The sequence below is a fragment of the Perna viridis genome, chromosome 10 (assembly GCF_037379345.1).
Source record: "Perna viridis isolate PV_CMFRI_1.1 ecotype Kerala chromosome 10, ASM3737934v1, whole genome shotgun sequence".
Classification (NCBI taxonomy): Eukaryota; Metazoa; Mollusca; class Bivalvia; order Mytilida; family Mytilidae; genus Perna; species Perna viridis.
This window is the reverse complement of record NC_142454.1, coordinates 20097241-20110370: the sequence shown is the minus strand read 5'-3', so window position 1 is coordinate 20110370 and position 13130 is coordinate 20097241. Positions and strand designations below refer to the sequence as shown.

At 33.2% G+C, this 13130-nt stretch overlaps 1 protein-coding gene across 1 annotated transcript in view; it reads left to right on the top strand.

Annotated features, from left to right (window-relative positions):
• Positions 1 to 13130, top strand: part of LOC148604877 (uncharacterized) — a 57135-nt gene that overhangs the window by 23079 nt on the left and 20926 nt on the right. Inside the window, exons 6-9 of the mRNA XM_088549681.1 lie at positions 488 to 653; positions 4152 to 4339; positions 5453 to 5491; positions 11882 to 12867. Of these exons, the coding sequence (XP_088405807.1) occupies positions 488 to 653; positions 4152 to 4339; positions 5453 to 5491; positions 11882 to 12867 (1379 nt within the window). The remainder of the gene's footprint in view (positions 1 to 487; positions 654 to 4151; positions 4340 to 5452; positions 5492 to 11881; positions 12868 to 13130) is intronic.

Sequence of the window (13130 nt, the reverse complement as noted above, 5' to 3'; positions counted from 1 at the left end):
TTAACGTCGTGCCCCATACTCGACAACTATTACTGAATTTACGATTATTTATCATGCATATGTTAATTTGTAGTTGAAAGCTTGTTTTTGTACTCCTGCAATGTTATTTTAGATATCTTTAAAATGTCAAACCACACCTTAAAGTTATTTCATGCTCACATTAGAAATAATAATATTTTGCAAGGGTATTGAATTTCCCCTATTTCACTGAAATGAGCAATGCCTTCCTCATATTAAAACCTGAAGATGCACGGGACTTTTCATTAACAATCGGTATTAAATTAAACACATTTAACAATACTATGGTGACAATTTTTACCCCGTACATCCTCTCATTTTATACGCTGTATAAGCCAAAGAACTGTTTTTTGAAAAAAAAAAAACAATTCATAAGTAACAAGAGAACAAGATGTAATCATCTTAAATTCTACTCAAAACACCTAGAAGTTTTGTTTTGTTCTATTAGACACTTTCTCTTTGCACTCAGAATCCTTCAATGACGCAGGCTTTACATTAAGACAAGGATTACGAACTGATCCGAAGACGGCTGATGATGATTGCAAGAATTCGTCTAACAAAATTCTTGCAGTTCTTGATACAGAGGCACGCTTTATGGAAACGATCGACTACTTACGTCAAGAACTTGATGACAGGTATTCATCATTATATTTTAATTCACATCGTTCACCAATTTTAAAGTATTTATGTACTAATGGGTTACCATTTGTTCCTGTTCGTTACAACTCAAAAAAAAACACAAACGACAACATACAGGATAAGTCAGGCGCGAAATAAGAAATAAAATATCCTGTTTCAATTTCAGAACAAATCCATAAAATTAGACAAAAACTATAACTTCAGTGTAGTGTATAGTGTGAGTGGTCAACGCCCTTCGATGAATCTAAACGTATACCCGGTTATACATCCGGTCCACTCTACTAAACGGTTCAGTTATGAAATTATTAAAACAAAATAAAGTTCAATAGCGAAATCGTACATAAAGTTGTATGTTGGTAATGTAAACTTGGAAGGAAGAAATGTCAACTAGGAAAAAAGAAATGCCTCTCATTTACCGGGAAATGTGAAAGAAGTAATGTTACTACCGGTCGTTCATACATTTGTCCTTCCAAAATCCAAATTCGAAAACTACCTGTAACTAAAGTAAATAACTAACATAAGCAAGTACGTACCTGATCTTAATTTTAGACAAGCTAGATACAATCAAGCAAGGTCCAATGATCAAGACGAAATTTCGTGTCCGACATAAAAATTATAGGCCAGAAGTCAGAAGAGGACCATTTAGGTACTATCCGGATACCGTTCGCTTCAAAATGATAAATGCATCTAAAACAAGAGAATCTGGTGGCACCAGGCTAGTAATTATTTTCTGATGCCTTATATCGAGCAACAGCAGAAAAATCAGGGTTCCAGTATCGAGAGTTAATTTTTTCTATTGTAGCATTTTCAACATATGGAAAACTGTCTGTTTGTGGCCCCCACATGTCGTCCAAGAACTTAAATATCACTTCATGCTACATAAATTTAAAGCTAGGTTGATACATTTTTACCTAATTCTCAAACGATAAAATGGTTTCCTGAAGTTACTCTCAATAGTAGAAAACTTATTGTTCATATAGTTTAAATTTTCAAAAAGAGAAAAAAAAAGTATTTGAAACAACATTCTTGTTTTCGTAGAAAAGTCTTTCGTTCGAACGAGCAATGTCTTAAATATAAAGAATATGTTATATTTCGTTGAACCTATATTTGTGTTATTGAGGCTGCAATAACTATTACACATATCATTAAGCCATTTCAAAAGAGAAATCAAGTGAACCATGATTCTAGCGGAAATCAGAACAATATAATCGAGGGAAATAGACTAGACAGAAAAAAGCAGACACACACAACATAGAGAATATAATCAACCAAACCAAAGTAAACAAATGTTAATGAGCAACTCATCTTAATACTGGAAGCGAGGACCAGGTGCACTGGTATGGTAAGCGTCCTCTGCTTATCTAGGAACACCCGCCAATTTGCCTATAAAAAAGTCCAGGGGTAGACGTGAGAGGAAAAACTGTGACACGTTGAACAAATCGGTTGTGGTACAGATGGATGCACCTTAACGATCCACGAGGTCATAATGATAGACACATAGATCCAACTGTCTTCTAAATGAATGTCAAGATATGAAGCTGACTTCACATTGTCTGTAGCGTCCTTTATCTCAAATTCTTTTGGGAAGAAGTGATGTATTAAATCTTCGAAAATTGGATTGTTAAGTGATAAAACGTCATCTTTAAAGCGGAAACCGAAACCAATGGATACGGTTAAACGACATTCCTTCCTTTTAATCAGATCAGCTACTAAGTCAACCTCATAAGATTGAAGGAATAGATCAGCAAATATAGGAGCACAGTTCGTTCCAATTAGAATTTTGACCGTTTGTTGACAACGTGTTCTCGTCGCTTATACTTTGTCGATAAAAAAAGTCCAGCATTTTGAAAAAAGTATGAGGAATCTCTACCAAGTAGTACGTACTTATATCTAGATGTACCGACTTTTAATGAGTAACAAGGATGTATAATGTTATTGAGAGAATATTTTAGCTGAGTTTACATTTGAACAGAAATATAAAGAGAACCAAGGTTATAGCGGTAATAAAAAAAAATTAATCCAGGGACAAAGACCACACATGGAAAACATAAATAACAAAGAACATAAAGTAACCAAAATTATACATACAAAGTAAAAAAAGCAAATGAGCAACTCGGACTGCACTAAAAACTGGGAGCATGGACCAGGTGCACCGGTAGGGTAAGCGTCCTCTGCTTATCTAGAACCCCCCCCCCCCCCCCCACGAGTTGCTCATAAAAAGTCATGTCCATGGTAGACAATAAAGAAATGGAAAACTATGAACAAATCAGTTCTCATGGCACAGATTGATACACCTTAATGATCCACGAGCGCATAATGACGACCATAAAATGGTGCTTACTTCAATCTTAGAGCTACATAACCTAGTTTTGGAGGCCTACTTGTTAGAAGTCCATGAACACTCCATACGCAAGTGCTGAAGGAATGTTACCACAGATGAAAGAAAAGTTGACAATACTGTATGAGAATTCTTTACGTTTGTCGTAATGATATTAGTAATACTTCACAGTGCCTGTAGTATCCTTTAGCTCAAGTTCATTGGGGGTAGATGCGATGTATCAAATCCCAAAAATTAGGATTGTTTTAAGATAATACGTCATCTATATAGCGGACACGGAGAATAAAGGATCTAGCTAAACGGTATTCTTTCTTTCGAATCAGATCAGCTATAAAGTCAGCCGCATAAGAGTGAAGAAATATGTCAGCAAGAAGAGGAGCACAAAATAATCCCTTTGGAATGTCAACCGTTTGTTAAAAACGCGTCCACCACATTGGACAAATATGTTGTCGGTTAAAAATTCCAGCCTTGTGTGAACATATTCTTCTGTATATTTGGAAGACAATTTGGAATTATTACAAAGTGTGAGGAATCTCTACCAAGAACTATATATTTGTATCTAGGTGTACCATCTTCTTTGGAAAAAAAACAACGATGTATTATGTTTTCAAGTCTGGATTTTAACTGAGTAATAGAAGTATACAGTGTTGACAAATCATAGATTTTAATGCTATTATATTCTGATAATAGTCTTGAACTAATGCTCTCCAGAAGACCTTTCGAATTTTTCAGGATCCACATGGAAATAATACCAACAAATAGAGTAACAAGTGTTGTGGTAGGACTGCAGACCCTCTTTGACAGCTGTGAGTGTAGAAGTTAAAGGTTTTAAAAGAGGTTTTGTGGTACATTTTGCAGATCAGCTATGTAACGTTGTTTATAAAGGGTTGAAAAATCATATTTTAAGTGCTACTGTATTCTGACAATAATCTTGAATAAGGGATTCCAGAAGTTCTGAATTAAATTGATACCACTACGAGAGTAGCAAGTGTCTTAGTTGACTGGAGACTGTCATTGGTAGCTGTTAATATAGAAGGTAAAAGTTTTCAAAGAGGTTTTGCTGTAAATTTTGCAGATCTAGCTATGTAGCTTTGCTTGAATGAATTCTTGTGGAGTTTAAAAGACAATTAAACTTATTTCTAATATTTTTTTGCAGCATTAGAAACGGAGTTGTTGTGCAAATCGGTTTCAGTAATGATTTAATGTACAACGAAAGGTGTACAAAACAATCATCGTTTAGTTACATGCATAAGAATACATGTATTGAAATGTATACAGATAATTGCTCGTTTACCAACTGCAGAAATAACCCAACGAACGTTACAACTTACCATCTTTGTTCTAGTAAGCATTTCCTTCACTAACATAGCAATTGACTGTAAGAGTAATCAAAAGAATGTGATCCAGGGACAAAACTCAGACGTGGAAAACAGACACACACAACAGAGAACATGAAATTACTAAAATAATACATCCAAAGTAAAAAAAAATAAATGAATAACTCGGACTCCATTGGAGGGGAAAGCGTCTTTTTTGTGTTAATTGCTTCGGGATCGGGGAGAAGAAACAAATAAGCCTATTTTCCAGCCTTTTAGGCATTGTTTTGCTGGAAAGGCTAATTGAAATTTCTCAGTAGTAAATATTAATCTAAAGATGGTAAAAATATATACTTTAAATATTCATCGAAATTTATCATGATTATTTTCAAAGTGATGGTTGATTTCACGCATTGCCATAATTATTCATCAAATCTGAATTATAGATCATCGATACCAGTACGTGTTGTGTGTTTAAAATAGTTACGGTTTAACATAGTAGCTAGTGGCACAGATGAATTTTGAATCCCCTCCTAAAAGCAGACTTTAACCACCTTTTTTACCTAAGTCTGATCGAATCTTCGTCGAAAATGTCTATTTCCGGCATTTGGTGACATTGTAGGATATATCAAACTCGGATAAAGCAAAAAATCATCATTGCTTCCTTATGTATTGACGTATTGTCTTTCACTCATTTTTAAACAACCACTTTGAAAAATATGTCAAGAAAACATGTAAATTTAACAGTATATCGTAAGTCATTTTTTAACGTTGACAGTTGTCTGTTTTTCACTTAGCAGATAATGCTTTCGAAGAAAACATAAATATATAGATAAATATTAAAGTTGAATCTTGTCAAACGGAGATTAAGTGATTTTTCACAAGGTTTAAACAAACTGACATATTGTAATGCCAAGTTCTATGAAAAAATAATACTGCTTTTTGTAAAGCGTTTAAAGTAGTTGCTGAAAATTCCTTTTAACACATTAGGACAAGACCAAAACATTATCTTAACATAACGTGTATTCTACGAAAATTAAAACTGAACATCTGTCGATATAAAAATTATTCCCATATTTTGGTGCAAGAGACTATGACTCTTAAATACTGTTATAACTATACAAACGGATTTGCTTTTCAGACTGGCAACCTGTCGAAGGATGTACAACAAATGAAAATGGTAAAGCCGTAATAATTTAGAATATATGCCTATAGGCAACTATTATGCTATATCTGTATATAATATTGTTTTGCAACCAGTTACAGCCTGCTTTGTTTTGTGAAGGTTTCCTAAAAAAAAAAAAAAAAAAAAAACCTGCGTGGCCCTAAGTTCATCGCGGATGGGTTGTTTTTTCTTTTATATCCACCATATCCATAATCGTGATATTAAATATTTTGAACAGCAAATACAATCGAAAAGATTTTAACAAAGACTTTGTAATAAAAAAAAAGACGAATTGCAGAGGCTTCAAATCACCACAAACCTAATTCATGTATTACCGTTAAACCTAGTTATTGTGTGCTTTTATAGAGAACGCAGTGAAATTTTACTCGTGCACAGAACAAGTGATACACACTCGTTAAATCTGGGTATTCTTCGGCACTCGTTTTCATATTTTGGTCAGTCACTCTTCCCAGTTGATCACCCTATTATCAATACGCTGAAGGGGGAATAAATCACATATCAATTGAAATATAAATATGTTATTTAAACTCAAATAATTGACATACTCATTTATATAAGTATTAAAAAAACTTAATAAGTTGTAGAACACTTTAGTGAATTTAGGGATAACTTGATAACGATAAGTCGGTCATGTTAATATGTCTACACAGTAGTTACTATGTATTATAATCTATTAATCTCAGAATTAAGAATTCTCCATTATTTAGCTAAGAAATATTTGACTTGTAGACTTCGGACCGATCGACGGTTAATAGAGAAAATCGAACAACGGAAATAACAACACTACTCGACATTACTTCACATGAACATTGTTTTTTACGTCGGAAAATAATTTCAATTAATTTGATTCATCTCGCTGTAACCAGAAATAAAATTGTCATGCAACTTTGGTTATAATTATTCCCCTTTTCTTAACTTGTATACTGGTGTTATGAACATAAATGACTAGTGATTAGTATGTTCTGTTTAATTTTTTTGAAAATACTTTTGATTTATAGAATTAACACCTCAAACATAAAGTCCAAAATTTCATTAACATTGCATTTAAAAGATTTCGACAAAGCAGCTCCACCCTATATAAAAACAGCAAGATGTTGCATTATCAAATGTAAATTATGACTTTGCACTATAACCAACGACTATCTTTTCAAGAGCAAAGGCGAGATACACACGGTAAAACAGATTAGTACTTGTACTTTTGAAAAGTAACTTTAAATCAATGTAATCATGTACTGCATAAATTTATATCGTTTGTTTGATTTTTTACGTCTCAAATAATCGGCAAAATGCAAAGACTGGGAAAACTTTAGATGAAAGGAAATAATCGGAAACTACTTCAAATATATCCAAAAACAAGTTTGTTGTAGTAAATTGTTAATTCACCATTCTGATTACTAAAGACATCATATTGTTCAACAAATTACTTCGCATATTACATGGGCAATTCTTGATTTTGTGTGAAATTGAGTGTGTTGCCTAATTACGTGGAACGCCTAGATGAATGAACATAAAACTACCCGACATTACTACTGTACTAATTGGTTTTTTCAGTCTCATTTCAATTTTGCGACTATCTGTCAAATCATTCATACTTGAGACACAATCGTAGACAGTGGCGGATCCAGAAAATTAATTAGGGGGCTAGGATCACTACACATCTTTGATAAACACATTTCAATGCATTCGTTCACGCACAAAAATGCTATCCATCTACATTTTAAATTGATAAAGGGGACGGGCCCAAAGGTCCCTCTTGGATCCGCCTATGTTTCCAAGCAATCCTACTCATATTCTCATTTGATAAGCTATAGGTCAATTGCCACAATCTGTCGTATGAAAATTTTATATAGTTTATTACATATAAAATTACATCAGACGGTTTTCAAAATTACTAAGACACCGTCCAAGCAAAGTTCTTCTTTCATTTGTTTTCTTTCATTTTTAACATCCGGTACGAATGCGATATGCTCTAAAATCTGGTGACCCGCAAAATATTGGTTACCTTGATATGATTGCGTACTCTTTCGTAACCGTAATGACCCCAATGTTTTCAGTCATCCGGAACACGATAGGACAACTGGCGGGGCTATACATAAATATCGGGGTCCTGATAATATATATGACCTTTATATATGGAGTCAATTGTAATGAAAACCTGTCAGAAACTGGGTAATGTTACATAAATTATCATGTTATCTTTTAATGTAAACTTCTCGTTCTAATGAAAGCAGAAAAAACACGCCTAGACATGTGTATGCTATGTTTTTTAAAGAGGTACGTTGTAGTGATCTTGGGTTCCTTATGATATTGACGAGGGAAGCGGCTTTGGAACCAGATTAAGCAACTGGCAATGAATATTCATAAATATCGAGGCGTGCTAATGTATATTGCCAATATAGTCTTGTAACAAGCCCGAGTGCTTTAATCGGAAACTGGGTAATGTTCAAAGCTAACCGATCTTTCATGTAAACTTCCCGTTCTCGTACTAGCAAAAGCCACACGTAGTACACACGCGTATGATACTTAAGAGGTACATTGATCTCGTATGAAGTTAGAACTATGACGCAATGGCGATAAACATGGCAAGGATCTGCAGCATTACGTGGCGTATAACATATTTATGCAAATCATCTGCTAATCATATTGAAATTATGAGTGCAAGAAGTCGCTAACAATATTTTACAATTTTTTTATGTTCGTTTTATGAAATGTTGGAGCTAAGAGCCGAAGATATTTCTTTGACATCTTCACAAAATATATGTGTCAACAGTGCGATGCATGGGTCATACAGTCCTTGAAACGTTCACGTTTCCAATTTTTGCGTTCGTGCATAACGATGAACCACGTTAGAAGCGTTCGTTAAAACTCACGGAAGGAGCGTTCGTTTATTTTTCATCATTTGTATTGTAAGCGCTAAAACTATCAAACAAATAAATGATAAACTATTTCAAATCATGAAAACCAATACCTGTTATTCGCAATATAGTTAACAGAAAAAAAGAAACCACCAAGGGCTGATTTAGAAATATCAAAAAGTTTGTCTCTGCGAGTACTTCAGTTTTGCATTAAACCTAGATTGCTCTGTGGATACATGTCAGGCGCGTTGGAATTGTAAATGGCCGATAAAAATCTTTTGGTCCAATTACATATTTTAGAGGTAGCATTTGTGCCGACTACATTTTTAATATTGTTTTAATTACGTCAGAATGGAAAACTCATTTGTGCTGGTCAACTGTACAAATATTGCAATTTAAAGTTACGTTTAAAAATAATAAATAAACAAAAAGTAGAATATAAACACAATATTCTGGTTCTGGTTGAATACAATTAAGCCCTAACTACAAGAAGCTTATGACTGAGATGGAATGTTCCAACCGTTTCGCACCGCTTAATTTTGTGTCATTGTCCGGAACAATAGCCACCTCATCTGACTTTGTTTATTTTTAGCGTAATTATCACGTACGATAATGAACTCTGATGTACAATAAGTTTTGTGTGACATATTATCGGACACCTAGATGAAATCGGACATATTTGTGGAGACGGATACACTTAATGCACGTGTTTGTGCAGGAAGGGGGGTGACAATAAAGAATGAATTGATTGTTACCAGTTTATACATGTTAACGGGTTGGCATCGACCTAAACGATTATAATATTATGAGATGTAAAAAATGAATATAAATAAAATGATTTTTTAGTTCTGAGCTGATATAACGTTCATTAGAAATTGTGAACGACTCGTAACACCTGCAGCTATAAGATATCTTCTCACGTCATCTTTTTTTAGACGCGACATTCGATTTGTTTCTTTGACAGATGTACAAGTACGTTGATGACATTCATTATTAGGTGGACAGTCTATTACGTATCGAGTTTCAATTTAGCACGTCATAATATTCGTAACCGCAGTGGTGATTGTAATACCAAAAGCATGTATGTAAGAATATGAAATGACATAACTACATAGATCCTCTTTATCGAAATAAAACACATCTGTCTCGACCACGAGAAACCGCACATCACAACTGTTGTATTTTTCACTCATGTTAAACTCCTTAAGCATTAAGGTTTCCCGTAAGCACGATACCTAAATGCACACTTAACGCTCTCAAAACGCACGATTGACAAAAGCTCCTATCGTGCGTTTCAACGCACGATAAACGAACGCTTCCAGCGTGCGTTTAAACGCACGATAGTCGAAAAGATAGATGAAAAATAATAATATTAACAAAAAATGACGAAATTAAAGATAAAAAATTGAATTAACGTAAATATTTAAATATTAGCAAATTATATAAAAATAACAGTTGAATCAAGAAAACAATCAAAGTACACAAATAAATGAACGTTCGTTTTTGGGTTTAAATGGAATTACCACAAGCGTTTTTTATTTATTTTTTTTTTTTATTTTCTTCTATTTACTTTTTAATTTAACATTAATTCTGTACAACATTTGATTTTATGGCGAAACTCATCTAATTTAGCAAATTTCAATTATAAATGTATCCAAAAGTCACCCACAGATAAAGTATATGCTTTTTAGAACGTGAAAAAATACATGAAATCAAAAATCCATTTGCTAAGATTTGATTGAATCTTGTTTTATGAACAAGCTTGGGAATCCAATATCGCATACCCCCCCCCCCCAAAAAAAATGGTTGGGGAAAAAGAAAAAAAAAAAGAATGGGTTGAATAAATATGAATCTCCAAGCAGAACTATAGTAGCAATATTCCGTAGCAAAATTCAGTACAGCCTTTGTTTGTTTTGAAGCTTTAACCACTTCCATTGATTTTAGTTTTTGATATAATTTTTCTGATAGTTTGTAAAACAAATCCTAGTGAGAAAATTCTTTTTAAGTACTAAAGAAACATAAGTTTACTTGTGAGACATTCAATCACTTTAAAAGTGGTGTTATGAATTGAATACACCCTTAATATGGTCTTTAAACTAGACAAGTTTTTGGCAGAGACTCTGTCTTTATGATATATATTGTTGACATTCTTAAAATAATTGTGTACCTATTCAGCTAAATCTTTCAACATTTTTTTTTATATGATACATGAAATTATCGAGTATATTCCCCTGGAATTAGGGTGTGTAGCATGTGTAAATACTAGTATTTATAATGTATAGTTGGTTTATTCTTTAAATGGTATTCATTGTAATGGACGTAATGATACATGCATATAAAGAAGCTTCTAGTTACGACCAGCTTAATGCAAAAAAAAAGCTTTAGTCAAAGCAACCTCTTCTGTGAAACTACAAAAACAAAAGATCCTCCCATAATATAGGAGTAAGCAAACAGATTTTAGTGGGTTTTAAAGTACAAACTAGGAACCCATAGAAACACTTCAACTCTAAGTAATAAAGGCATAGTCGGTAAGGAAAGTTAAAAATGATCCTCACTCTACTTGTTGAACACAAGTAAGTTGGCATAAATGATTCTTACGTGAGCAGTTGGTGTGAAACCAAAATAAGTACATTTACTGAATATAATTGATGTATGTGTGATTGTTGCATGAAACGTGCAAAATATTAAGCTTTCGGCAAAAAAAGTTATGACATTTAATTCAAATTCTACACAGATATTTTTTAATAAAGGTTTGTCTGTTAATTGAAAAAAATCCCATATACTGCTTAACCAATTTTAGTGATAAATCTAACTACCAGGGGAAATAATTCGTCATGGCCAAATGTTGAATGTATTCCATGATCAAAGAGAGATAAATCAAAATTTAAGAATTTATTTTTTGGCATAAGAATGTAATTGTAATATCAAGTAATGTCGAGTAATGTCATGTTAAGTTCTTTAAGTTGTAATAAGGGATTTTAAATTTTGCAATCGTGCACATTTTGCCTTAGGATATAAAGGGGTCAGACAAGTCCAACTAATGTGCTGGCGAATACACTGGGGGAACCGTTGATCCACCAGCAACGGCATTGACCCAGTTGTGCTATGTTTTTTTTAACATTTGAATCATGTATGAGGGAGGTTAAAAAATTACAGCAGTTTGTCAAGTCATCATAAAGAGGAGGTTAAGGCATATAAAACCTAACAAACATGACCTTTTTAGCTGCATATTCGTTCCAACGTTTTCCCGTGATGCTGCATTTACATGTAATATTCAAAATCCTAATTTTGGTTGAATGAATGTATTATATTTCAATGATAGGACATAATTCAATAATAATCACATTCGAAAATTACGTGTAAGGCATTTGGTGTGTAATATACCATTTCAGTTTTAATAAGCGTACTGTGTTTTGATAAATAAATAATTGACGTATTCTATACTTTATAATATTGTTACTTTTGTTGCAGTAGATCAGATGTGACAAGATGTTTAAGGATTTCTTTATATAGATTTTCTTTCTTATAGCTGAAGCTGATTATTTAGGAATTGATTATATTATATCACTATGGCCAAGTTTTACCGATTCTGAAATAAAGTGTACCATCACTGCAACATCAGATAATGAGGAGCCTGTCACAAGTAGTTTATATTCATATACAGATTCGACCACATTTGTAACACTGTACGAAAATAAATCCGAGTTCAGCAAAACATTCGAAAAAAATATTAACAAAAATGTTGTATTACGTTTAACAAGCAATGCTGAAGTTACAGTTAGTGCTTCAATGATATCAAATGGAAGAAGATCCACAACAGTGATAAACTCTTTAGACAATTGGGGTCGCGAATATTACGTTGCAAGTTATCATGATAGTAATTGTACGTCTTTTTGTGCTATAACATCAGCATACGACAAAACTACTGTAAATATATATTTTAGAAGTCACAACATTACACTTAATGTTACTAGTTCCAACCAAAACGAAATCGTTAATAATCAGCGAAATATAGTACGTATCCTAGATAAATATACCTTTCTTGGGATCGAATCTTACGTAACTGATTTGACGGGGACGTTCATTTCAGCAAATAAACCAGTTTTAGTAATTTGCGGAGCATATTCAGAGAGTTATTTTATAGCAAAAGATATGATTTCCGCCCAATCTATTTCGACCGGACCTTTTACTATTGGTGGTGATGTACTTGGAAATAATATTGATAAACTTAAGATTCGAATTATGGCAGAAAGTATGGTTACACACTGCCGACTAGTATTTAAAGAAAATGACAAAGACATGCCTGCTACATTAAACATATTTCTAACGAAAAATGGCGATTTTACTGAATTGAACGCAAACGATTTCATTGGCGTCCAGAACTTTTCAATATTTTGCAACAGACCAGTTTTAGTGTGGAACATGTATGATAATGTAGATTTCGTTAATGATACTTATAGACACCAAATGATTGATGTTGGTATGACAATCCATTCTATTTCAAGATTTTTTGAGGTATTGCATTATTTTTCTCAATTAATTTATAATTGTGTTGGGGAAATAGCCATACATCTATCAATATTTCAAACGTTCCATCGATTTCCCTTTCTGAATAAGTAGAAAAAAATGTAACACATGTTGAAGTGACAGTAAAGTAAAAGAGTAACCAAGGGAACCTAGATTTTAGCGGAAATCAAAAAGAATGTACATGTAATCCAAGGACAAAGACCAAACATGAAAAACTAACACAAATAACAAAGAGTATAAAATCAATAAAA